Source organism: Ceratotherium simum, chromosome 9, assembly GCF_057802395.1.
Source record: "Ceratotherium simum simum isolate JZ-2026a chromosome 9, ASM5780239v1, whole genome shotgun sequence".
Classification (NCBI taxonomy): Eukaryota; Metazoa; Chordata; class Mammalia; order Perissodactyla; family Rhinocerotidae; genus Ceratotherium; species Ceratotherium simum.
The window spans coordinates 17,407,827-17,433,969 of record NC_141908.1 but is presented as its reverse complement, the minus strand read 5'-3'; the positions used below and the strand labels follow the sequence as shown (position 1 = coordinate 17,433,969).

The window sequence follows — 26,143 nt, the reverse complement described above, 5'->3', positions numbered from 1 at the left end:
ATATGTGAATTATATCAATAAAGCTGTGCAATAAATTTAAAATCAAAGGTTTTAATATATTTAAATTATTTTATAGATCAAAATATTTTAACTCCCAAAGGGCTTTTAGAGATCACTCAGTTTATTTCCCTTTATATGTGAGATGAGGAAACCGAGGACTAGAGACATTAAATTATTTGTCTGAAGATAGATAGGTAGGTAGTAACAGACCCAGACATACAAACCTTAAATTTGAATTTCCAAAATGTATCAAGATTTGCTCAAGCCCACAGAGACTATCTACACAGCAAACTATGAGGCATAGATAGGGTCATGATTCAGGTAATTTGATTAGTGTGACCTATCAAAATAGCCACAGGTGACCTTAATTACTTTTTGTGTGGATGAGACAGAAATCCTAAAACTAACAAGGAAGAAAAAACATACAGACAACCAAAAGATTACAGAAGTATGTACTCACACACCTTGGAGAATCTATTAAATGAAAAAACTACATCAAATTATCTTTCAAGGAGAGACTTTTCAGTCTCTGTGTTGTAATGGCATACATGAATATCTAAAAATTATTCAGTAACCTAGTAATCTTTTAATTTTAAAGTAAGGATAAAAAACCTTTATGCTTTCAGAACTTTTTCTATAACTTAGGATGATTGCTTCCACATTTTGACTTCATGTAAAAGGAGAATAAATTATCTGTGAAAAGAAAGTTTGGATTTCCACCATTCGCATAGGCAGGTGATGGGAAATAAAATTACCTCCCCCTCATTGCTGCTCTAAGTTTTTGTGTGAGTATTTAAGACTACAATCTTCTTGGAGTTTTACATTAATTCAAAATTTGGAAAATAATTATCAAATTTTAGAGGAGGAGGGAGGTTTGTGAGAACTCTGTGGCTTACAGGCTACACATTTCTCAGAGATGAATTTTATTTGGCTTGTGAAATGTATTTTTAAAATCTAAGCAATCTTTGAAAATTGAGAGATTTAACATAAATATCTGAATATCTGGCTTCCTTTGAAAAACTGAAGGGTTTGGTAAAATGAACCTTCATTCCTGCGTGGTGGTTTTGGCTGCAGTTGAGGGCCAGCTGCCCTCTTTGGATAAGATGTGCGCTACCCAGGTGGACACAGTTCTCCCGGGGCCAGCTTTCCTCATGTACATTACCGTCATGACTTATTAGCCCTTTGGGTTTGGAGCTGCTGACTTTGCTCAAGCATCTTTTTTCTCTCCTTCCCCGTAAGGCACTTCATCAAATGAGTATACACCTAGTGAAGTAATCCAGAACTCAGTGTCACTATTGTCACCTTCCAGTGGTCAAAAGAGTTGTAAATCTTGCTGACTATGTAAGAGCTTCAAGTTGACTTTTCCAGAAAAGGAAATTGAGGAACCTGAAAGTATTTTGAATCTTTAGATAGAAACACTCTCAATGGGGAGGAAAATTGGTTCTTGGGACAAAAAACTCCAAAGGGCCCTACTACATACATAGATATACAGTATATCTATGGTATTAAAATTTTATGGGGGAAGGGGAGCAATTAGGAAAAGTTTTTTAAAAATAAGGGGAATAAAAAATTATAAATAAAAAATTAGGAAAAAAATTTAAAAGGTGGTGGGGGGACAATACAAAATAAAAGAAATAAAAAACACTGACAGAGAGGGAGGTTTCAGGACTCAGACTCATGCCTAGTCTAATGCAAACCTGCTAGATGTGGCTCATTCTATGGGAAGAACCCCAAGTAAATATATAGAGAAAATAGTAATCAAGTCAGAGTGGAGGCACTGCCTTCAATCCAACCATACAGGAGACTCTCTAATCCAATTGCAAAAATAACCAAGCATTTCTTTTCTTTTTTTCCAGGCTTATTGAGATATAGTGACATATAATGCTTGATCTTAGCCAAAAAGCTAAGAAGTGATATATTGACATATAACATTATGTGAGTTTAAGGTGTACAACATGATGATTTGATATACATATTACAAAATGATTACCACAAAAGGTTAGTTAACACCTCCATCACCTTACATAATGACCATTTTGTGTGTGTGTGTGTGTGTGTGTGTGTGTGTGGTGAGAACATTTAATGTTTACTCTCTAGCAAGTTTCAAGTATAAAATACATTATTATTAACTATAGTCACCATGCTGTACATTAGATCCCCAGAATTTATTCATCTGACAACTGGAAGTACATCTCCCCATTTCCCCCACACCCAAGCCCTGGCAACCACCATGTTATTCTCTGTTTCTATGAGTTCGGCTCTTATAGATTCTACATATCAGTGAGATCATATAGTATTTGTCTTTCTTTGTCTGACTTATTTCATTTAGCATAATGCACTCAAGGTCCATTCATATTGTCACAAATGGCAGGATTTCCTTCTTTTTTATGGCTGAATAATATTCCATTGTCTATACACACACACACACACACACACACACACACACACCACATCTTCTTTATCTATTCATCCATTGATGGACACTTAGGTTGTTTGTATGTCTTGGCTATTGTGAATAATGCTGCAATTAACGTGGGAGTGCAGATATCTCTTTGAGTTGGTGATTTCATTTTGTTTGGATATGTACCCAGAAGTGAGATTGCTGTATTGTATGGTAGGCAAGCCAGAGGGAAACAGAAATGTTAACATTGCTGACGTAAGTATAAATTACTGCAGTATAACTTTTTTGGATGGCAACTTAATGCTGCCTGTTAAAATGAACATGTGCATAACCTATGACCCAGTGAGATCTCTGTATGAGAGAGAAAATTTTCTGCCTTTGTTCAGAAGGATGCTTGAGCAAGAATGTTCATAGCAGCATCGTTTGTAATGTGAATGGCAAAACACTGGAAATAACCTAAATATCTGTTTTTTGGGAATTGGGTAGATAAACTGTCATAAATCCATTTAATAGGATTCTTAAAATATTTAAAATGAACAAGAACTCCTTTTATCAAGGGAGGTTTCAGGACTCAGACTCATGCCTAGTCTAATGCAAACCTGCTAGATGTGGCTCATTCTATGGGAAGAATGGATAAATCTTAATGCCATAATGTTAAGTGGAAAAAAAATTGTAGTCATGTTAAGTGAAAAAAAGTGACAAATGAATACAGAAAGTATAATAGCAAATATAAACTTAAAAAATGCACATTAAACAATACTGTATATTGTTCTTGGTACATACATAGTAAAAGTATGATTCATACACAGCAAGGATGCTTCCCCACTACAAGATAGTGGCTAATGGGGCTATAACTGAATCTATAATGCTTTCTTTTTTTTTTTTAAAGAAAAATTTAATTAAAGAAAATATGGCAAAAGATTAACTTTTTAAAATATGAGCGGTGGGTACATGAATGTTTGTTACTTTACGGACTTTTTGGTATGTTTAATTATTTAAATTAAAAATAAAACGTTTTAAAGCACTATAGGGATCCAGGAATACACAGCAATTTTCCCAATCTGGTAATTGGTAGCTACAAAGAATCCAGACAGTCTCATACTCACTGGTGAAAAAATTACAACTAATTCCACTGAAGTAAGGAACAAAAGTTCCCACTATCAAGTTGGTGTCCTAGCCAACGCAATGTAACCAAAGAAAGAAAGAAGACTTGTAGATATTGGAATTGAGGAGCCAAAAATGTTATTGTTTTCTTTCTAGAAAATCCAACAGAATAAAATAAGCATATTTAGAACTAGTAAGAGTGCTCAGGAAAATGGCTAAAGAGAAGTTCAAAGTTTGTTAATCAATAGTTTTTTTCTATACTACCTATAACTAATTAGAAAATATAATTAGAAAAAAATATTTAATCTCAAGAGCAACAGAAAACAAATATCTAGGATAAAGGAGATATGCCCAAGGGCTATTTAATGAAAGTTATAACATTTTACTGGACATGAACAATGACCCAAATTAATGGAGAGATATTCTAAGTTATCTGTTGCCGCATAACAAACCACTCCAACTTTGGTTACTTAAAACCACAACGATTTCTTTTTTTCTCCTGGTTCCATGAGTTGGTAGTCTGTGTGATCCTTCTTTTGATCTCACCTGAGATCATTCACATGGCTGTGGTCATCTGAAGGCTTGACTAGAGCTGGAGGGTCCAAGGTGGCCTCACCCAGGTGTGTGGCTGTCCACTAGGGCACCTCAGCTCTCCTCCTCTGGTGGGCCAGCCTGGGCTATCCAGCAGTGAAGACCGTGTGGGAAATAGGTAGTCTCATACACTGCTAGTGGTAGTGTACATTCTTAAAATATTTTTGAAGGTTATTAGGCAATTTCTATCAAAAATTTAAAAATTTTTACAGTGTAATTCCACCTTTAGAAATCTATACTTTAGAGAGAAGCTCACACCGGCACAAAAGATGCGTATGCAATACTCGTGGCAGCACTGTCTAGAATCAGAAAACATCAGTGACTGTCTAAATTTCTACCTGTAATTTAATAGACAATTTGTTGCTCATTCATTCTATAGAGTAACATGAATCTGTGAACAAATAAATTTGGCTCATGTATATTAAGTATATCAGGTCAAAAAAAAGCAGTCATAGAACAATAGATATTAATCCCATTTCTATAGAAAGAAAAAAATCCATATTTACATGTTTGCATATTTCTGCAGGTAAACAAATGGAAAGACTGTTAAAAGTGATTACCTCTAGGGAGAGGAGTAAAAAGGGGCCAGTGAAAGTATATAATTTTTATGTTATAGCATCTCTATATTTTTACTGCTTATGTTTTATAAAGAGAACAAATGCATATATTATGATGTAATTTTTAAAAAATAATCAGAATAAAAGGCCTATCATCTAGATTTTCATCAAATTCTAGGAAGTTTCAGTGACAGTGACAAGGAAGGCAAGGGCTGTGGACACTTTCTCAGAAGAGAAAATTTTGAAGAAATTGGGGGTATTTTACTCGAGTAAGTGAAAACATATTTGCTCCAGGAAATGGAGCTATGGTCACTAGGTGAAAATCCAAGAGACACATTGGAACTTTCTAACCATTTGAGACCCCCAAATGTGAAATGGGCTGCTGTGAAAAGAAGCGTGAGACTTCGTCAACAAAAGAACCAAGCAGAAACAAGGTAACCGCTCGTTAGGTTTATTTTAGAGGCAATCACTATTGGTGGGTAAGTGAAGAGGCGGCTCAGAAGAAAGCATTCAAACCTAAGGTTCTGGGATTCCAAATGTCCTGGGTAGAGGTTAACACAAGAATTATTGTATATGACCTAAACCGTAGTCCATGAAGTATCTTTGATTGTGTCAAGAAGTAAGTCATCATAACATCCAGCTAGATGAGCATAGCTTCATAGGAAAATTCTTGGAATTTCACTCTTATGTGTACATAGGTAAGTTCTCTATTTTAAGTTTCAGATCCTTTACTATCAAAGTACAATCAGACCAGAAGCATCAGCTTATTAGAAATGCAGAATCTCAGGCTTTACCGCAGACCTACTGAATTAGAATCTGCATTTTAATGAAATCCACCAGTCATTGCTATTCATGAATTTGTGAATCACTGGTTTATCCAACTATCCATAGAAATTCTCTTATTGCCTAGCCTTTGAAGCCCAAATAAAAAGAAACAACCCATCACATGAAAAATAAAAGCCCAAATAATTAGAAATTTTGTTTACTATTGCTCATAACCAGGGAGAAATGATAAAAAGAGGAGAAAAAATGACCATATACATGCAGGTACTATATATATATTATACATATATTACCTATACATATATACACCACCTCTAGGGAGGTGGGAGGGATAGATATATACATATACATATACTTACACAGAAACCCTAAACTTACTCTTTCTAGCTCTCAGTTTAAGTGAGTGGTCACCAACTGTTTTAAAGAGATTTTAGCTCACCTCCCTCCCCACAAGTGAATAGCACTCTCAATTTAATTAAACACTGACTAGAAGAAGATAAACATCTTTGAGACTTTTCTCATACATTCATTTGACAGCTGTTATTACTTAGGACATCTTTAATGTCATATTTTACATTTTATGGTTTATTAAGAATTCTTTCTATTGTTTTTTAGCATATTAAGGGATTTTTGAGGTTTAATCCCTTAATCTTGATTTACTAGACTTTTAGTATTTTTTTCACATCAGTATTATTTAGGGCAGGGGTTTGTGGAAGGAGGTACTAAAAAAGATGAGTGAATAACCTCTTAAAGTGAAAAAAAACTTCCACGTAGCTGGAAATAGTCTAATTACCAGCTAAAGCCTTAGCAAAAATGTATTGGCTTTCAATTTATTTTACTATATCCATTTCCTGAATCATTTTGGTTTTTCACTTGTGCGCAAAAGAATTTAACGAAAAATAATGAATTCAGCAATGTATGCGGACATCACAGTTAAACCTTTTGCTGTATCTTCACAAAACATTGCTTTTCATAAACTGTTTTCTTAACAAGTCCTGTTGCTCTCAGCAGGCTTTGCAGAGTTTAGAGCACAGTCTACCCAACTGGCCCCAGATGGAAAACACGCTCTTGAAATTAGATGGGTTTTTAAGTGTAGCTATCCACAGCCTTCTCAAGGGGGAAAAAAAAGCTCGAACAGAATGCATTTAGTAGCATGGTCTCTAATTCCCCCAGCATCCCACCTATTTGGATGTTTTTGCTTTTGGCAGTGGAATTTTTCTAATTTAATTAACTCATTAGCTTTAGCAGATGACACAGTGTGAAAATTCTTTTCCCTAGTCACTTATCTAAATATTCTTCCAATCCACTGGGGTTATGTGCACACTTTATTTATGTATTTTTAAAAGTTGATTTATTTATCTGTTTCATTTTTACACCGACTTTCCCCTTAAGAGTTCATGGGCAACATGTAGACATTTCATGCAATGAACTAGAAACCTTTCTTAAAGTGATAAATGGAGAGGAGGCAGAGGAGGGAACTAAATAGTGGGGAGTCTTTACAAAGAAAGTCTGAGAGAGAAGGAACAGATGGTTCGAGAAGAGCAGCCAGAGCTGAAATGCTTATCCTGGTCCAAGCCCTTGCCATTCCATCTTTTAGGTTTTAGTTCATACGTTGTAAAAATGTAGCAATACTTTGTGTCTGGAAATCAGCTGGCAACACCTGGAATGACAATAAAAGCAAGTTTTCCAAGATTATCCCAACAAAAAGTGAGTCTTTGCTCTGAAATCATTCACTTTTTTTTTTTTTTTTTTGGTGAAGAAGATGGACCCTAAGCTAACATCTGCTGCCAATCTTCCTTTTTTTGCTTGAGGAAGGGGTTGACGCTGAATTTTGCACTTTAAATGAATGAATTTTATGGTATGTGAATTATATCTCAATTTTTTAAAGATTTAAATAATAAGCATTGTAAATTACTGCATTTTGGATGTTTACAGCTTCCAAGAGCTTTCCCTGTCCTCCGTTCCTAAGGAACTTGGTTCAATTAAGGTCGATTCTTTAACTCTTCCAGTTTACAGAAGATGCACGTGGAACAATAGCCGGGATTTCCACACCCAGCCTTCACTGCAGCTCCCTTGTTCCCCTTGTCATTTATCTGAGGTGGGGGCCGTGGAGCAGTGACTCTTAGGGGTCTGTCCAGCATTTAAATCATCAACTGTAAGCTACTGAATAGGTTCTAGGATGAGAAGTTTAATAAACATGAGCTCATGAAACCATTTTTTAAAACCAATTTTCATCATCATGAAACATTTTCCTCCACTTCAAAGAAAAAAGTTGTCACGTCCCTCAGAGACTATTTCCAGCCACTAATTTATCTGGCAAGGATGGACACCACATTGGGGAAATCTGTTAGCATTCAGTTTTCTAAATCAGTTTCAGGGTGCTGTTGGGATTTAAATAGACGCTTTATGGTTGAAAATCACATAATTTGGTGTTTCTTTATACTCATGTCCAGAATGGAGGCAGCCATTTTCTCTTCAGTCAGAGTGAGCATGCGTACACACATGCATGCGATCGCACACACACTGATACACGTTCACACACATGCAACAGAAACACACGCTCGTATATATGTGCGTGTGGGCGTGTGTGTGGTCATGTGCGCGCGCGCGCGCACACACACACACACACACACACACACACACACAGCCTTACCCATATACTTCAGGAATGGATGTATCAATAGCAGAAAGTTGTTGAACCAGTATATCTTCCAAAAGGAAACTGCTGTGTCTATGTGTTTAAAGTAAAAGAAAAGCCAACTACTTTCCTTTAAGTAGACAAAAGATTGAGATGAAAAGATTTCAATACAAAGCTGACAGGAGTTTCAAACATTCTGTTAGGTAGTTATAAGCAAATCTTACGGATTCATAATCTCCTCTTTTTCCCTCCTACTCTATGCACTTTGAAATGAGAGCAGGGTGCTCCTGGAGAATGGTGGGGAGAAAGGAGGGAGCGGGTTTGGGAGCATCTGAGTCAGGATTCTCTGCCACTCTTGTCCTGGCTATTGGAAGTTCTCTTCATTCTCTAAGTGATGACCTCACTCTTTCCAAAACATTTGTGCATTAATTTGGAATCTGCATTTGATATTTCTATCTTTAGTCAACATTACTTTCTGTACAAAGCAGAAGACCAATTTAAGCAGGACTATTGGTGAACTGGAGAGAGTGGGGGGAGGGAGGAAGATGCTGATCGAAAATGTTTGTATCCAACATTTCTCTCCTTTGGGGTCAGAGTTTGCAGATTAAGAATTGCTGGTTGCAGTGGCCAACGAAAGGCAGCTGCTGCTGCCGACAACTACGTGTCCCTCATCCCTTGAGAAAGAGAAGGAGATCAACAAAGGGGGCATAACTTCACCCCCTCAAACTGGTGCTCGATTGGCTGCGTGTTGGAGTCATTCAGGGATCTTAAAATAAGGGTGGCTGGGTCCCACCCCTAGCAATCCTGATTTATTTGGTCTGAGAACGGGCCTCGGTGACTCCCCAGGTGACTCTAATACACAGCAAGGCTTGAGAACCCATGCTGTAACCACTGGGTGCCAACCCTGGCTGCTGTTACCATGCCCTGGTGCCCAGGCCCATGCCTCTAGAGATTCCAGGGGTTTGGGATGGGGCCTGGGTGTGGGCATGTTTTACAATCTCCCCAGGTGATTCTAAGGCACAGTCAGGGTGGAGATCCGCTGAGCAACCTTGTCATTTGCTGCCCTCTGGGTTTGTCGTTGGCATGTTCATTTCTGCAGTTATTCTTTGTAGGATTTATACCGGGGCTGAGCCAGTGTGCTGGGTGCTCAGGGGATATACCAATGGGTTTGACACAGTCTCTGTTCTCCGGATATATATAGGCTACAAACAGTTGCATTTTGCATTGTTTGTGGCTTCATGAAGCTGACTGAAAAATATCTTAAATCTAGATATGGAAGGGCTTTTTCATACATTATCTCATTGGAACCTCACAATAACCTGGTGAGAAAGGCAGATTAGGAAATGTAAACTCACAGAAGTTAGAGAACATGCTCAAATTTATGTGGCAAAGAGGGCTGGGGGCCAAATCTTCCAATGCCCTTTGGCTCCAGCATTTTTTTCCATTTATTCTGGCACTACCATTAATATTTCAAATCAGGGCCTGGGAGTGGAGGCTCAGAGAGACAGAAATTGAAACGGAGAAAACTATTCTCAAAATGTGTGTGAGAGTCAGTGAGTGTGTGTATGTGTGTGTCTGCATGTGTGTGACTATGGGCATGTGAGGAAATATGCCTTTGAGGTTTTATTTAATGGTGTTGTTTGGTTACTGTGCTTTGAAAATTATCCAGTCTGTTAACAAAGTCTAGAAGAAAAAAGAAATTACTGGCATTCTTTAAGAATATTAAAGGGTCTGTCTAGCACTGAAAGGCCATTACTATCTGTGTGGAAAATTAAAGAAAGTTTATTAAGGCCAACTCAGATTTCTACAGATACCAAGAAATAGTATTTTTTATCAGCTAGAGAGAGTGTATGTGAGGAGGGGAGATCAGTATCAGTGACCATCAGTCAATAAAAAGATGCTTAATATCCTGTCTTCCTTCACCTCCCTGACTATTTTCCTCCCATGCAGGGAGGAAGCAGCTTCCAATTCGTCACTTGGAGGCAGATATGTGTTCTTTATAACCAGAGTTGTGAGAAGCCATAGAAAAGACATGAACACAACTGGGTTATGGTACTTTGTAAGTGGAGGCAGGACCTAAGCAGTAATTTTTAGGTTGATAATCGTTTTAAAATCATGATAAAATGTTTTCTTTGAGGCTTGGGTATGTCTGTGTGTTTGGCTAAAAAAGTAATTTCAGTGTTTTAAATGTGTATGGCACTTCTTTGCTTTAGCAATGCTATATTGCTGCCCTGCTCTTTACGTGATCATGAAGACAGCTGTAAACATTCATTCATTCATTTATTTATGCGAACAGCAAATGCTCATTGAGTGTCTGCCATGTCGCTGTGCATCAGGCGTTATACTATCTAGGAGGACATAGAACATAAAATCTTGCCCCTGCTCTCCAGGAGCTTGGTGTCCAGTAGAATTTTTAAATCCAGGCTATTATTTCAGAAGGCTCATAAGAAGAAAGCCAGGAGTTGGCCAAGGAAGCCTGGCTGCCTGTCCAAATGTAACTCTGTGGGCTGCACGTCAATCATTGTCAAGCCTGGAAAAGAGAAACTGCTGTAGATATTTCAAGCAAAGAGGGATTGAATGTAAGGAATTTGTTATGAAGCTGTTGGAAGGGCTGCAGGAGCAAAAGGGATAAGGTGATGGTACTCAGAGACTGGGAACCTGCTACTGCCCTTTCTTCTGCTGAGCTGTTGGAGGAATCATAGAAGTTACTGGAGCCTATAGTGACCTGCTGTGGATGCTGCTCAGCTGGAGCCAGAAGTAGGATGACTTTTCCTTTCCTTTCCTGTTGCCTTCTACCCTCCTCTCCCTCCTACTGGCAGAATCCAACTTGACCAACTGACTAAAAGGTCTTGGTAAGGTAGTTTGCACCTCTAGACCTGCAATACAGAGAAGAGTATAGTGGGGCAAGGTGGGGGTGGGTGGGTGGGTGGTGGGGGTGGGGAAATCCAACAGTCAAATAACCAGCAGAGAGGGATAAGATCTGGGAGGAGCCAATGACTCCCAAAGTTTTCTCTCAATTTTTTAGACTCAGAAATTTGATTCTTAGTACACTGAGATGTGACCAGGCTTTGACATTTGACTGAAACTAACTCTTGTGGACTGAAACGTATCCCCTCAAAATTCATATGTTGAAGCCCTAACCCCCAACGTGACTATATTTGGAGATAGGGCCTTTTAGGGGGTAGTTAAGGTTAAATGAAGTCGTAAGAGTAGGGGCCTCATTCAATAGGACTGATGTCCTTATAAGAAAAGGAAGATACACCAGAAGCATGCGTACAAAGGAAAAGGGCATGTGAGGACATAGAGAGAAGGTGGCCAAATGTAAGCTAGGGAGTGATGTCTCACCAGAAACCAACCCTGCCAGCACCTTGATATTGAACTTCCAGCCTCCAGAACTGTGAGAAAATAAATTCTTATTGTTTAAGCCACTCAGTCTGTGGTATTCTGTTATGGCAGCGCAAGCTGACTAATATACTAAATAAATACATAAATGATGAATATAAAGAGTCAGATGCCAAATTGCAAATCTGTACTAAAAATGTAACTTTCCAAAAGATCGCCTACTTATATCTGCTGGTCAGCACATTCTTCTTCTATAAGTAAAACTACTTGGGCGTCAAGTAAAATTAGAAGGTTGATTTATGACAGTGGTCTCTGAGCAAGGGAGTTTGTTGGATGATACAAATGGCCAGTGTAATACCAAAGTGTCTTTGGGATCTGACATACTCATTTCCCCTCTAGACCTACAGTTCTTGCTGGCTGTATGTAAACGTAGGCACTCTCTTTCCCTGACCATGCTAGAGGTGGAGTGTATCAGCCTTCTTGACTTTTCCTTTGTGGACCCCTCTCCTTTTCATATTGACACATCCTGATTGCCATTTTGTTTCTATTGGGTGGCCTTGCTTTGATCCTTTTGGATAACTTTACTTTGATCCTTTCCCAGGTTGTATAATGGTTTACTTCACAAATTTTCAAGTTCTTGGGATGGGGGTAGAACATATACTTAGGCTGATAATTGGCCAGGACACACTACTACGGCTGTAGTGCTTGTTGCCATTGACTGCCCTTCTGATTGATCAATACCTGTGCTGTCATTTGCTAAATGTTTTCAATGTCAATCTCTGCCTATATAATTGGCACCATAAAGTATGAAAGGAAATTGACCAGGTTAAGCTGTTCAGTCAACCTTCCACATAGCAGACTAGGCTATTTGAAAACTGTCAACAGGGTCCCTGTTTCCCAAATGACAGCCTCATCAGCCTATTGTGGAGCATAAAACCCAGTCACTAGAATTGCTCTGTTATGAGTTTAATCATATTTACCATAAGTGATAATCAATATATCTAATATTTAAAGCTTACCTACTGTATGCCAGGCACCAGTGCAAACTCTTTAAATGGATCATCTCATTAATCATGGCAACAACCCTACAAACTCTTTAAATGGATCATCTCATTAATCATGGCAACAACCCTACTATGAAGGTCTTATTATTGATCCTATTTATTGATGAATTAACTGAAGCTAAAATAGGTTAAATAATTTGTTTAACATTATCAGCTAGTAAGGAGTAAAGTAGAAAATCAAACCCTAAGATCAACCATTGTGTTTAGAACAAACAAGTTACCTTGACCTACAAGACCCTGTGTGATCTGGTTGTTGCTTACATTTCGGAACTTTTCTCTCACAGTCTCTTCCTAGCTTGCTTTGTTCCTAAGAAACTGGTCCCCTTATTCTAGGGCACATGAACTTCTTTCCCAGCTGCTTCCCAGTGGAAAGACTGGTCCCTCTACCTGGAATGCTCTTTACTGGTATTTTTACATGACTGGCTCCTACCCTTACCATTCTATCTAAAATTTTCTCCTCTTCCATGTACTTGACACTCTCTGATACCACCTACTGGGGATTATTTCCTTCATAGCAGGTACGTATCATGGTTTGGAGTTGTTTACTTATTTATTTTCTATATCCTCCTACTAGATGTAAGTTCCATAAGGCAGGGACTTGGTCTCTCTTATATGTGGCTGTGTCACCAACATCTAAGTACTGGGTCTTCCATACATTAGACACTCAATAAATACATGCTAAATGCCAAAGGATTATCTATTCTGACTTATCAAACCACAGGGGTCTTTGGAATAAGACTTAAGAGGGCATGTTTTTGATGGAAGGGGAAATCTCAGGGCCTGAGTAGTCTCTCTAGCTGGATCCATCATTACAGAGAATATTCTGAGCTACCAAGAGGGGACTGCCAAGTGGGTGGGAACAGCTGAAAGGAGGAAAGACAAGCCCCCAAACAAATTTCAGTTGACTACTAATTTTTCCTATAGTAATAGTATAAAACTAACTTTGTTCTGAAAATGCTGCTGGGAGTTTGTTTTTAACTACTAGGCCCTACCAACAAGCAAATATTAAGAGCTTACTATATTTAAAGAACTATCCTAGGCGATGATGGTGATTAATAAGTTAAGTCCCTAGGGACTTCTATGAAACTTGGAAGAGAAAAGAATCATTGCCAAATGGAGTGACTAAGAAGGTCCTGTGAAGGAAATGGGACCTGAGCCAGGCACTGGAGTGGGGGGGCTGGGGGTGGGGCAGGGGTTAGACCAGATGGAGGTGAGAGGTGTGATCAAAAGTGTGGTCTCAGGAATGTGCTTAGTGTGTTTGGGGATTGTAAAAGACTAGCTGGCAGGAAGTAGACCTTGAACATGATGTTGAAAAATTTGGATTTTATCCTGAATTCAGAATGGACTCTTAGGAGTTTCTGAGTGGAGCAGTAATGAATTAAAATTAGTGTTCCTGGAAGTGAGAGATGGAATGACTAAGATGGAGGAGGGAGCCTATGGCTGGAAAAGGAGTGCATCAGTTTCCTACGATGGACTGTAATTTGGGCACACCCTCTCCAAGGCACAGCTGTCTCAACCGTCTTCCTTGCAGAGGAAACCAAGAGGAAGCCACATGCTGTGGGCTGTGAGGTCGAGTCCATGGCGTCCTCGTCAGACTTGGCGCAATTGAGGGAGTTGTGAAAAATATTTCTTTTCAATTTCATTAATAACTGGTATAGCATTTTATTAAGTTCAGCTCTTCTATATCAGCAGTACAATGGCTATGTGTTTTGTGCAGATTATGAGCAATTTCTGTGCCTCAAAGTGCCTTTTGAATCATCAAAGACAAATTATGTCTAGTATTTAAGATTAACTGCTTTTAATGTAATCTGTGCATAATTATAACTTACGTGTAAGTTATAATTTATTGCCTTTAAACCATTTTTACATACATCATTTAGTCGCCATCATTGTTTTTGCAGTTGAGAAAGATAAGTTTCAGAGAGGCTAAATTACTTGTCCAAGGCCACTTGGCTAATAGGTAGGAAAGCCTGGGCTTGAGCCTACTTTTTTTTTTTCAAGACTTTTACATCTTGATGAAAACCGGAAGCTGGTGCTTAATATGAATGGTACATCCTTACTAACTGGAATGCTTAATCATTCTAAAGCAAGCATCTCATTGGAGTGCAGGATTGACTATATCTGATATGGTAAAATGCAGTGGGTGTTCAAGTACTCATTGAAAATAATGATGTCATCCACCATTCATTCTGAATCAACCTGTCCCAAAGGGAACGTATCTTATAATGTTCCTCAAATATGTTTAAGTTAAATATTTTTAAATTAAATATTGACAATAACGTTCATATTTCACTTTTTCCTCATTGGGCCTTGGGCTCAATAAGTCTTGGTTATGGAGTGTGGTTTTGTCAGTTTGATCTCATGGAATTTGCAGACAATATCTATGTGCACAGTAACAGAATGATTCTGGCCGATAGAGAGAGGACGGGCGTGAAGCAAGTGTGGCATGAAACGGACTGTTTGCTTTTTTCCACAGTCTGCTGATTCGACCTGCAAACCCATTCCCCAACTCTATTAGCAAAACCTATAAAAACACAGAAGCCTCCATAAAGAAGACTGTGACATTTGCAACCGGAGAGGTCTTTTCAATTGAGAGAGCCCAGTTCTATCCTTATTATTTGGGTCTGGGTATTTTTGAATTCAACACTTGTTCTTGGTTAGAAAGTTAAAAACAAGGGTCTAAACATTGTTCACTTGGATAGTAAAACACGTGTTCACTTTTTGCAGTGACTCTGGAAACAGAAGGGGAGTTCTTATAAATCACAAAGGAAAATAAATAACTTCACCCATGGAGAGAAAGAGACAGCTTGAGAAAAGGGACTTTGGAAAAAGGCTGTCTCTAGACAGCAGTCTTGTGGTAAGTACTAAATATTCATTTACCACTATATGTTTTGGCTTAAAATGCATTATTCTTTGACTGTTATTTCCTGAACCCTGTGCTTTTGAAACTTCCATTCCAGTTACCCCATTAGCAATATCCCCTGGGATTTTGTTTCATTTGTTTTTTACAAAGTCAAAAGCCAGCAAATTATTGGAATGTTTGTATAGTGTCTTAATAGGCAAATGTCATAATCTGTCAACATTATATATAATTACATTAATTCCAGCCGAAGTAGACTTTAACCTATACAAAAACACTACTGTACAGCTGATGCCAAATGCCAAGCCTATATATAGTTGTTCCATCCCGTTTATCTTAACTTTGGGGATAAGTTGAAGAAGAATTCAATAGAGCTTCAAATATTGAAGAGTGAAGAAAGTCTCTGAGATCTTCTTAGGTATGTAAATTAGTTCAATTGTCCATAAACTTTCTTTCTAAAAGTTTTAATGCTGATTAGCATCATTTTTAGCAACCTGGTTGGGTTTGCTTTCATGTATGAGAATCTGTTTGTCCAAGGAAATAGACTAAGTCACTGATTTCTGAAGGTTGGCCACTCTGACAGTCTGTGACCTAAGATGTGCAGGTCACCTCTTCTGTTCCATAGTGCATGTGAACAGAGCAAGAAATCAAATTAAGAAAGTCCCTCCTTTCTCTCTTGCTCATCTACTGAAATAGAAATTTAGCCTCCTTCTTTCTTTTGCATGTTGTATAGGGATGTGCTTTATTCATTTGTGTACTCCCAGCACTTGGCCTGGAGTCTGGGTCACAGCAGGCGTTCAATAGAATATTTGTTGAATTGATTTATAAGTTGCCCTTTTCCAAGTCTTGCTGCTGTAAGTCTTGCTCTACCCGTGTACAGATTAGCTGTTTACGCCATAACTGCTGAGGCTTCACATCTCAATCTGTTATAGATGTGAGTTTCTGGGAATTGAGAAAAGGATTGCATTAAACTTTTGTGTCTAGTTCTTCTCTTGTTATTGGAGTCAATTTCTGTGCGCTGTGCACTGACCAGCATACCAGGCTAAGAAATTTTATAGTATTTTAAGTTCTCCTCCCAGTGGATGTGCCTTGTTCTTCTCATCTCTTAGGTCTTTCTATCTCCAGGTAGAATGTGGTGAAAAGTGTGTGTGTGTGTGTGTGTGTGTGTGTGTATGTGTGTGTGTGTTTGTGTTTATATGTCTATTCCCTTTGTAACTTGTGGAGAAACTTAGGATAAAGATATAATTTCTTAGCCTCTTCTTTGCAGAAGAAAACACTTCTTGCATATTATTTTTCCAATAGGGTCTGTCTTATGCCTAGGCAAGGGACAGAGATGCCCATATACTATGATGTGAGTAGCACAGGAAAGGTTCTCCTAACCCAAAAATATCATCCTTGCTGGTTGGTCCCTAAAGCCCCAAATTCTGCCTTAGGTTCCAGAGAATATGCAAAGACCTTATAAAAGCAAGCATGCTAAGCTATTGTCTTTCAATAATTCACAGTAGCATTCATTAATAAAAGGTCTTGGATCATTTCTAAATGTCAACCAGATGAGCAGAATTTTGTTGAGGGAATTGGTAAAAAAAAAAAAAAAAAATGGATGCAGAGCACAGAGTGCTAGAATGCAGTGCTGGGTTAGGGCTTGTAGGGTGTAGGGCAGGGGGAAGTGGATTACCATGACGACATTAGGTACCTGAAAATCAAAGAGGAAAGAGACTCAGTGAAATCTTTGCCCACATTTAAATTTTTCTTAAGGACAGACTTGACTGTGAGCATAAATCAAAGCCTGTCATATTACCAGTGCTAGCTGCAAGCCCCAAACCCAGCTTGCATTCCCATTGGCACATGGCCCTACCCTGAGTCTTGTGGGGGCTGCGAATCTGTTTCTTGACTTATGGAATAAAAGAATGCTGTGAAAATGAGAACTTGTTGCTTGGCACCAACTGAGAAACTTAATCCTGTTAAATCTCCCTGTATGATGCTTAGGAGAGTTTTTACACTAGTGAAATATCTTTCTTGTTTCCTAGAGGCAGATTAAGTGTTATATCTGCATGCCCAGATTGGGAAAATCCTGAAAAAGATTGTCTCTCCTATGACTACGTGGCCCGGTGTGTGGAGGTGCCTAAATGCTATTCAACATTATACAACTTAGGCCGTGTGACTATAATTTTACCCTCTGTTTTAGTGTTATGTTCTTTCCTCATATAAGACACTGCTACTGGGACAATGACAGCAAGAGTATTCTTTTCGAGTTGGTTCTTTGAGAGTAGGAACCATTGAAAGCCCCTTGGGTGAGCTCTATTGTGACTGTCAGGAAGAGAGGGAGATGGGATGAGATCAAAGCTGACTGGCCTCTAAAGGACGCGAACCCAAGACGTGGTCCTACTCTTTGGCTCCATGTGGAAGCCACACAAATAACTATGCAAGAAATATATAGAGTTGATTCTAGATAAAGGATACTGGGAAATACAAAAAAAAAAAAAAGAAAACACTTGGCATCATATTATACACTCTTCATTTCCAAGGCTTGTTTATTTTGTTTTTTGTGTTACGTGATGTTATTTTTTGAATCATAGAATGCTAAATTGGGAATGAGTTATCCAGTCTCCTCACTTTGCAGAAGGAGGAGTTAATACTCAGTGAGGTTAAATGCTTTCCTGAGGTCACACAATTAGGATACAACCAAGAGTAGAACTGAGGTTTTCTCCCTGTCACTTCAGTTCTTTATGTTTCATTACATAATACCCCAGGAAGAGCAGATGTCCTTTTGGAAAACAATAGAGAAAAGGGAAACATATTAAATTCTTAAGTCTTGAAATTCTGCTGCAGTAATCATCATGACCCATATTTTTGTGAGTTAGGAGGCCCAGAGGTAATTTCCACTTTCAGATTTTGCAGGGAAATATTCCTCATAATGTAGTGCAAGAATAGGTACTATTAACTTCATTACACTTTTTATTTTACGTAATCAAATCATGAAGTGTTGAGCAGAAATTATAGCTCCCTTGTAACAGCTTTTAAATGTTTAAGCTGGAGGAGCCACAGAATAAAGAAACTCACACTCCAGATACTGAAAAAGGCTCCAATTGAGAGATGTGAGTTTGTGCTCCCTAGTCGCTGCTTTCAGAACCTGAGATGGGGAGGGTTTGCGTGTGTGTACGTGTGTGTGTATGTATGTATGTATGTGTGTGTGCACCCTGGTAACACTGAAGTATTCTTTGATGTTGATGATTTTTTATTTGATAAATCACCCTTTTTAAGAAGAAAGTGACAGATAAGTGAAACTGAAATGAAAAATATGCTTCAATGTGGGGGGTAAAGACCCCGAGAGAAAGACAAGTGAGTACAAGTTTGCCTTCACCAGTGGGAGTGTGCCGGGTAGCCACATATTCACAGCAAGTATGGTCTTCTCTCTGATAACAATAAAAATCACCCCAGAAATCAACGCTTCTTCTTGACCCAAAGCTGTTCAATCCACCCCAGGACGCTTTTTGATCAGAAAATGTCAGCATTTCACACTGTGCTTTTTTATTTATAAGAATCGTTCCTAGGCTGCATGTATGGCTATTTGACACTTGTAGCTGTGATAGCATTTTGCTGATGAGAAGGCTAGGGAGTGAATTATCTTTTTTACCAGCTCATATTTCAATAGCAAACATTCTCTTTTAATTTGGGGAAAAATTACTTTTTGCTTTTAAGCACAGATGGGAGTGACAGCTTCTTTTATGAATGATGAAGTCCTTCGTGGTACTTCTATTCCTTTCTCCCCCCCCGAAGGGAAGGCAAAATCTTGGCCATACTAGATCCTCAGCTCTGACAGCAGAGCAGTTTTGATAGGAGCAGAAAAGGGCTTCAATTCATCCTTCAGCCTCTTGATGGTTTGCCTCCAAATCATTAGAGTAATTAGGCCTTCCACAGGCACACATTAACTAAGTCAGTCGACAATGCGTCATTGAAAACCTGCTTTATATTTAAGACATTTTAGTAGTTATAGGATGTACTGGATAGTTGCCGTTTTCCCCTTTGGATCCACTCTATCCTTCTCTACCTGGCTGTGCACCCCCGGAGGATGTACCACATGGAGCTTGTCAAAAGGATTCCCGGTCTTCTGGTATCTGGTTGGGTTTGGACAATGGGAGGACCTACTAGGAGATCAATCAGAGGTTGGGAGGAGAGAAGGTCAACTTCATTGTTTTCCTGCTGTCCCTGCCTGGTTATGAGCCACAGTGACTGGGCTACTCTGCCTATGGTCACAGCTTTTGTTGGGCAACCCTCTCCATAACTCTAGCTACAGTTATAACCACAGCTCTCTCTGTGTCCTGGCACCTTCTCTCTCCCCATGCCCCTTCAGTCTTCTTGGCGGTAATGACCCCTGGATGTTGCCAGCCCACCTCATGTTGGTTTGCGTTAGGTCTGTGCACATTTTATTGAATAGTTCCTTTACCAAACTCTCCTCAATTAGATGGTTTGAGTGTGCCATCTCTTTCCTGCAGGGTCCCCTGATTGATACAAGGAAATACTCCTCCTCAAAGTGTTTATAGTTTATTTGTGGAAGCTGACCTTATAAGCAGGAAAAATAATATAGCGTGGAGGAGGTAAACAATGTGACACTGACAGTGACAGGAGCTGAGATCACTGTGGGATGATCTAAGGAGGCACTATGGAGGAGCTGTAATTAGAGCTGTGCTTTGAAGTGATGGAGAGAATTTGGTAAGTGACGACTGGGATAGAAGAGAAGAAAGAGGAACCCCAAGGATATTGTCCTATACTCCTGTGACAACCCATTTCATTGCTGAATTATTTTTTCTGAGGGAAAATTCTTCCTTGAATCGTATTATGGGGGTTAATTTTACGTGTCAGCCTGACTGGGCTAAGAGATGAACAGATAGCCGGAAAAACATTATTTTTAGGTATGTCTGTGAGCATGTGTCCAAAACAGATAACCATTTGCATTGGTCGACTGCATAAAGAAGATTGCCCTCACCAATGAGGGTGGGCTTCATTTGATCCACTGAGGACCTAAATAGAACAAAAAGGCAGAGGAGGGTGAATTTGCTCTCTGCATGAGCTGGCACATCCATCATCTTCTGTCCTCAGACATTGGTTCTCCTGGCTCTTGGGTCTTTGGACTCAGACTGGGACTTATACCACTGGCTCCCCTTGTTCTCAGGCCTTGGGGTTTGGGCTGGAACTATACCACCAGCTTTCCTGAGCCTCCAGCTCACAGACAGCAGATCGTGGGACGACTTAGCCTACATAATCACATGAGCCAATCTCTTATAATAAATGTGTGTGTGTATGTACATGCATATATATATATGTACCTACAGACATATATATATCACACACACACACAAATATACGTACAGAGAAACAGAAGCACGACCAATTTAAATCTCTGCTGTTGTATCTTCAGTTATTGCCTCTGGTTTAGTGATTGGAAGTAATTCTAAAGCGGGGGTCAACAAACTCTGTGAAAGACAACAGAGCGAACATTTTAGGCTTTGTGGGCCAGAGGAGCAGTCACAACTTCTCCACTCTGCTGTTGTAGCAGGAAAGCAGCCACAGACAACACATGAATAAACGGACATGGCTTACGTTCCAATAAAACTTTTTACAAAGACAGCCAGCAGGCTGGATCCTGAAGGATATCTGCATGCATTCAAGAAATGGGAAACTTGCAAGTCCAGAGTCGCTTTCCCTGGGTGTTAACTTGCTGAGTGGTGACTTGTGTTTACCCTTAGGATACACAATACCCTGAAGTTACCCTGAGGCAGGCAAAGGAGCAGGTTTATGCTGGTGAGCAAAGATGTGTGTACAAGTGGCGAGAAGGTGAGCAAAGGGGAATATTTTAGAAAGCTCAAAACTCACCGAGACTTTTTCTAAACGCAAAATAGGGGCATTGTTAGTGTTGCTCAGTGCAGCCAGTGGATTGTGAATACTAAGAAAAACATCGGCATTTTATAGTGCTTCAGGCCTGACTGTAGCTTTCTTGACTCTTGGTGCTACAATTAAACCCCTCACTATAGTGACGCTGTACAGAACAGAAACTACCAGGTTGCTAGGGAAGGTTTCTAGCTACTCAAATCTCAGCTACCCTTGACCCCTTCTACTAATGGAAACATATATAAAGTATGGTCTACTCAATGCCTCTGACTGCTGGGCAAAGGCCAAGTTGTCCTCTGGGAAGCCTGACCTTTGTTCTCTCATATCAAGATTGTTGGAGATTTCCCAAGTGAGCATCAAGTGCAGGAGAGTCAACAGATGAGAAGGAGCTTTTTATTCATCCAACTACTTCATGCCTGTTACAGGGCTATTATCTCAGCTGTCTCCCGGATGTCCTGAGAAGAACAGAGACCATGTGCTGGAGCCAGGTGTTGGAAGGTGTGGTGATGTCTGAGGACCCAGTCAAGGTGCTTTTTAGGAAAAAGCAACAGGTGGAGAACAGACCAGCTTTGGCCTGAGTTAGCAACCTTTCCAAAGTGGTGTGATGAATCTTTGCCTGTTCCCCCTTGAAAGTGGGCAGTGGTGGAGTTAGAGAAGTGTTAGACCCTTTAATGAATATTTACCCAGTGAATCTGCTCACCAGCCTAGCTAAGCCCATCATGGCAGGTCAAGAAAATGCTGGAGAAATGCCATCTCCGGCTGCCCTCCAGGAGCACAGATTGGGGACTATGGATAGATTTGGGGCAGATGGGTTGGGAGAAGACAGGGGAGGCTTGGCCAGGTGGGCGCAGCCCATAGTACATGGTTACTAAGGGTCATAAGGAACTCCAGATGAGCAGAAAGAGATCAGAACCCAAGGAGAACCGGGCTGGGAGGGAGGCTGGAAACTGGAGCAACACCACTGCTGAGGACAAGGTCTGAATGGAGGGCAGGACAGAGGAGCAGGAAGAGGATACGTCTAAGCTGTAGGCATAGCGTATGTCAGCAGTGGGGGCTGATAGAGTCTAACATTGAAACCCCTTTAGCAGACAGCTCAGCGTATTCAGGCAGAGAATCGTGCATTGAGTCCAGACCAGGAAGGCCTCCTTTCTTTGGTAATAAGAGCTGAAATTTATTGAGGCTTACTATGTGCCAGACCCTCTGCTCAATGCTTTAGATGGAAACTATCATTTAATCCTCACGACAACCCTTTGAGGTAGGAACTCTAATTATTTCTGCTTCATAAATGAGAAATCTGAAGCTTAACAAGTTAACTTCCTCAAGGCTATAGAACTGGTGAGTGATAGAGCTGGATTTCAGCTCATGTCTGCCTACCTCCAGACTACACTGCCCACTGCCGCTGCACAACTAGCAGCTCAGAAGCAGAAAACCTTTGTATGCCAGGGACTGGGAGCTCCTTACATGGTGCTTCCCAACCTTAAAGAGCCCCAGCCTTGATGTAAGCCCCTAGAGGTTTACATGTGATTTAGTACATCTGCCATATCTCTGCCTCCTGATGAGAGAGGCTACACCTGAATTGTCAAAGGGGTGGAGGTGGGAGGGGGAGGGTTATAGGACATAAAGAATGCACATGTTGGAACTTGGTCTAGGCCTGCTTTCTGGTCTTATGCTTTTCCTGATTAGCCAGGTCTTAGAACCTACTTTTGTAGAGATTAAAGTTTATAATAGCAGATATATAATATCCTATATCTGTAATTTTGTATTTTTACCCAGAAGAGGACAGATAGCAGTGTGTACATGTACAAAGTGGAATTATTGACTAGAATGGAAGGAGAGTAGGGAGAAACTGGTGAATGATGGGCACATCTAAAGTATAGCTGTCATCCAGTATGCAACGGGGTTTGTCACTTGAATGATGATCCTACCAAATGGCTACACATTCTTCTGGCTGGGCCACTGACTGATGGAGGTGGGTAGGGAGCCAGCAGCATTTCCCATGAGAAGATTCCCCCCAAAATGCCATTTGTTTGTCCACACCTGCAGTTGGTGCTCCCTCCTCTAACAAGTGTCTGCCTTCATTATGGCGATGGCTCACCCTGAATGACTTCACTTCCCTCCTTTCCTTCCTCTCATCACTGAACATAAGGCAGACTGCCGTCATAACCATATCTTCCAGAGTTCTTATTAAAATGCCCTTTCCTGAGCTGCCATCATACTCAATTCCGGTCTTGATCACTGCACTTACTGCTTTTGTCATGTGCCTGTCTCCCCTAGAGCAGCCTAGACACCATTGACATTGGGGACTCTGTATTTCTTTGTTGTGGGGTGCTGTCCTGTGCATTGTGGGATGTTTAGCAGCATCCGTGGCCTCTACCTACTGGAGGCCAACAGTACCACTCCCCCGGTTATGACAACCAAAACTGTCTCCAGACATGGCCAAATGTCTCCTGGGGAGAAAAATCAGTCCTGACTGTCCTGAGCTGTAAGCTTCTTGAGGATATGAGACCTGTCATGTTCACATTTGTATCCCTAAAGTCTGACACATAGAAAATGCTCAGTGAAATGAATGAACAGGTGACAATTTACCAGTGAGGAGCTGTTCCCGAGCTAAGTACACACTAGCAGGAGATCCTGGATATGGAGGAAGGAGGAACTACCTGGGGAAGGAACTCCCTGAGTGGATGATTGGGAAGGTTGGAGAGGGCAGATAATACCCTGCTTTTCAGTTTTGCCCAAGGGTGATTCTAGTGTACGTATAAAGATTTTTGTTTTACATCAGGGATTCTTAACATGATATCTGGACCCTCTTGAGTCCCAAGGTGCTTGATAGGGCAAAATTATTAAAAGCCTTCAGGGGATTTTGAATTCTTTGAAATATATTGTACTAGATATTATGTGTATGTGCATTTTTCTGGGGAGCAAGTCCTTAGGTATAATCACATTCTCAAAGTTATCTGTGACCCAAGAATGGTTAGTGGCTTCACCTGCCATTAGTCTAGCAAGCCTGGCCCATAGCACCTGCACACAGGTGGCTTACCTTACCCAGGTCACAGAACAGGATCTCAGCAGCACCAGGCTCCCTCACCTTTACTCAGCTGCTGCTGTGAGCGCTGTCTGCTTGCCTCAGATGTAGCTCTGTGCATCCTTGGGGTCTCAGAGATCACTAAATCAAAATAGGAACTGGAAACATTTTGAAAGCCCTTTGCGAATGCTATTATCAACAGATGATAAAATGATACCGCTTCTACAGCAGAAATACGTACAAATGAGCAGAGACGTTTGCTTGGCATGTTCTGTGTTTTCTTAGGACTCAGAGATCTGCTTGTCATTCTCCTGATGTCTCACCATCTTTCAACAATGGGAATCATCAGATCATATAAGTTTCCATGGCAACTGAGTTTTCTGCATCATCCTCTGGCAACCTAAGATCATTCCTGCAGCAGACTCTCTAGTGCTTTGTCCGTAAAAAGAGGTAGAGCTTTCATCAATCTCCTTAGAAACTGGTCCTCAACCCTATAGGCAGCTGAGTGTTCCCTCTGATAGGTGCCTGCTTTCCTTTCTAGAGTTTCTAATTGATCAGCACAGGAATTGAGCAACTACTAGGTTCGAAGCACTGTGAAGTGCTAAGAGTGAAGAGCTAAGTGAATGCTAAGAAATACAAAGCTTGATTTCTTCAGTTGCATTTCTGTACACTAACAACGAAGTAGCAGAAAAAGAAATTAAGAATACCATCCCATTTACAATTGCAATAAAAAGAATAAAATACCTAGGAATAAACTTAACCAAAGAGGTGAAAGATCTGTACACCGAAAGCTATAAAACATTTCTGAAAGAAATTGAAGAAGACACAAAGAAATGGAAAGATATTCCGTGCTCTTGGATTGGAAGAATTAACATAGTTAAGATGTCCATACTTCCTAAAGCCATCTATAGATTCAATGCAATCCCTATCAAAGTTCCAACAACATTTTTCACAGAAATAGAACAAAGAATCCTAAAATTCATATGGAACAACAAAAGACCCCGAATAGCTAAAGGAATCCTGAGAAAAAAGAACAAAGCTGGAGGTATCACACTCCCTGATTTCAAAATATACTACAAAGCTATAGTAACCAAAACAGCATGGTACTGGCACCAAAACAGACACACAGATCAATGGAATAGAATCGAAAGCCCAGAAATAAACCCACACATCTATGGACAGCTAATCTTTGACAAAGGAGCCAAGAACATACAATGGGGAAAAGAAAGTCTCTTCAACAAATGGTGTTGGGAAAACTGGATAGCCATATGCAAAAAAATGAAAGTAGACCCTTACCTTACACCATACACAAAAATTAACTCCAAATGGATTAAAGACTTGAATGTAAGACCTGAAACTGTAAAAGTTCTAGAAGAAAACATAGGCAGTACGCTCTTCGACATCGGTCTTAGCAGCATCTTTTCAAACACCACATCTGACCGGGCAAGAGAAACAATAGAAAAAATAAACAAATGGGACTACATCAAACTAAAAAGCTTCTGCACAGCAAAGGAAACCATCAACAAAACGAAAAGACAACCTAACAATTGGGAGAAGATATTTGCAAACCATACATCTGATAAGGGCTTAATCTCCAAAATATATAAAGAACTCATGCATCTCAACAACAAAAACTACCAACCCAATTAAAAATGGGCAAAAGACCTGAACAGACATTTCTCCAAAGAAGATATACAGATGGCCAACAGACACATGAAAAGATGTTCAAAATCACTAACTATCAGGGAAATGCAAATCAAAACTACAATGAGATATCACCTCACGCCCGTCAGAATGGCTATAATTAACAAGACAGGAAACAACATGTGTTGGAGAGGATGTGGCGAGAAGGGAACTCTCATACACTGCTGGTGGGAGTGCAAACTGGTGCAGCC

General features: G+C 39.9%; 1 protein-coding gene across 4 annotated transcripts in view; it reads left to right on the top strand.

Annotated features, from left to right (window-relative positions):
• Positions 1-26,143, top strand: part of NCKAP5 (NCK associated protein 5) — a 906,791-nt gene that overhangs the window by 117,323 nt on the left and 763,325 nt on the right. For all 4 annotated transcript variants that reach the window (XM_087435078.1, XM_087435074.1, XM_087435075.1 and 1 more), the window contains exon 2: positions 15,208-15,337. In XM_087435078.1, coding sequence (XP_087291204.1) covers positions 15,269-15,337 — 69 coding nt within the window. In that variant the 5' untranslated portion in view covers positions 15,208-15,268. The remainder of the gene's footprint in view (positions 1-15,207; positions 15,338-26,143) is intronic.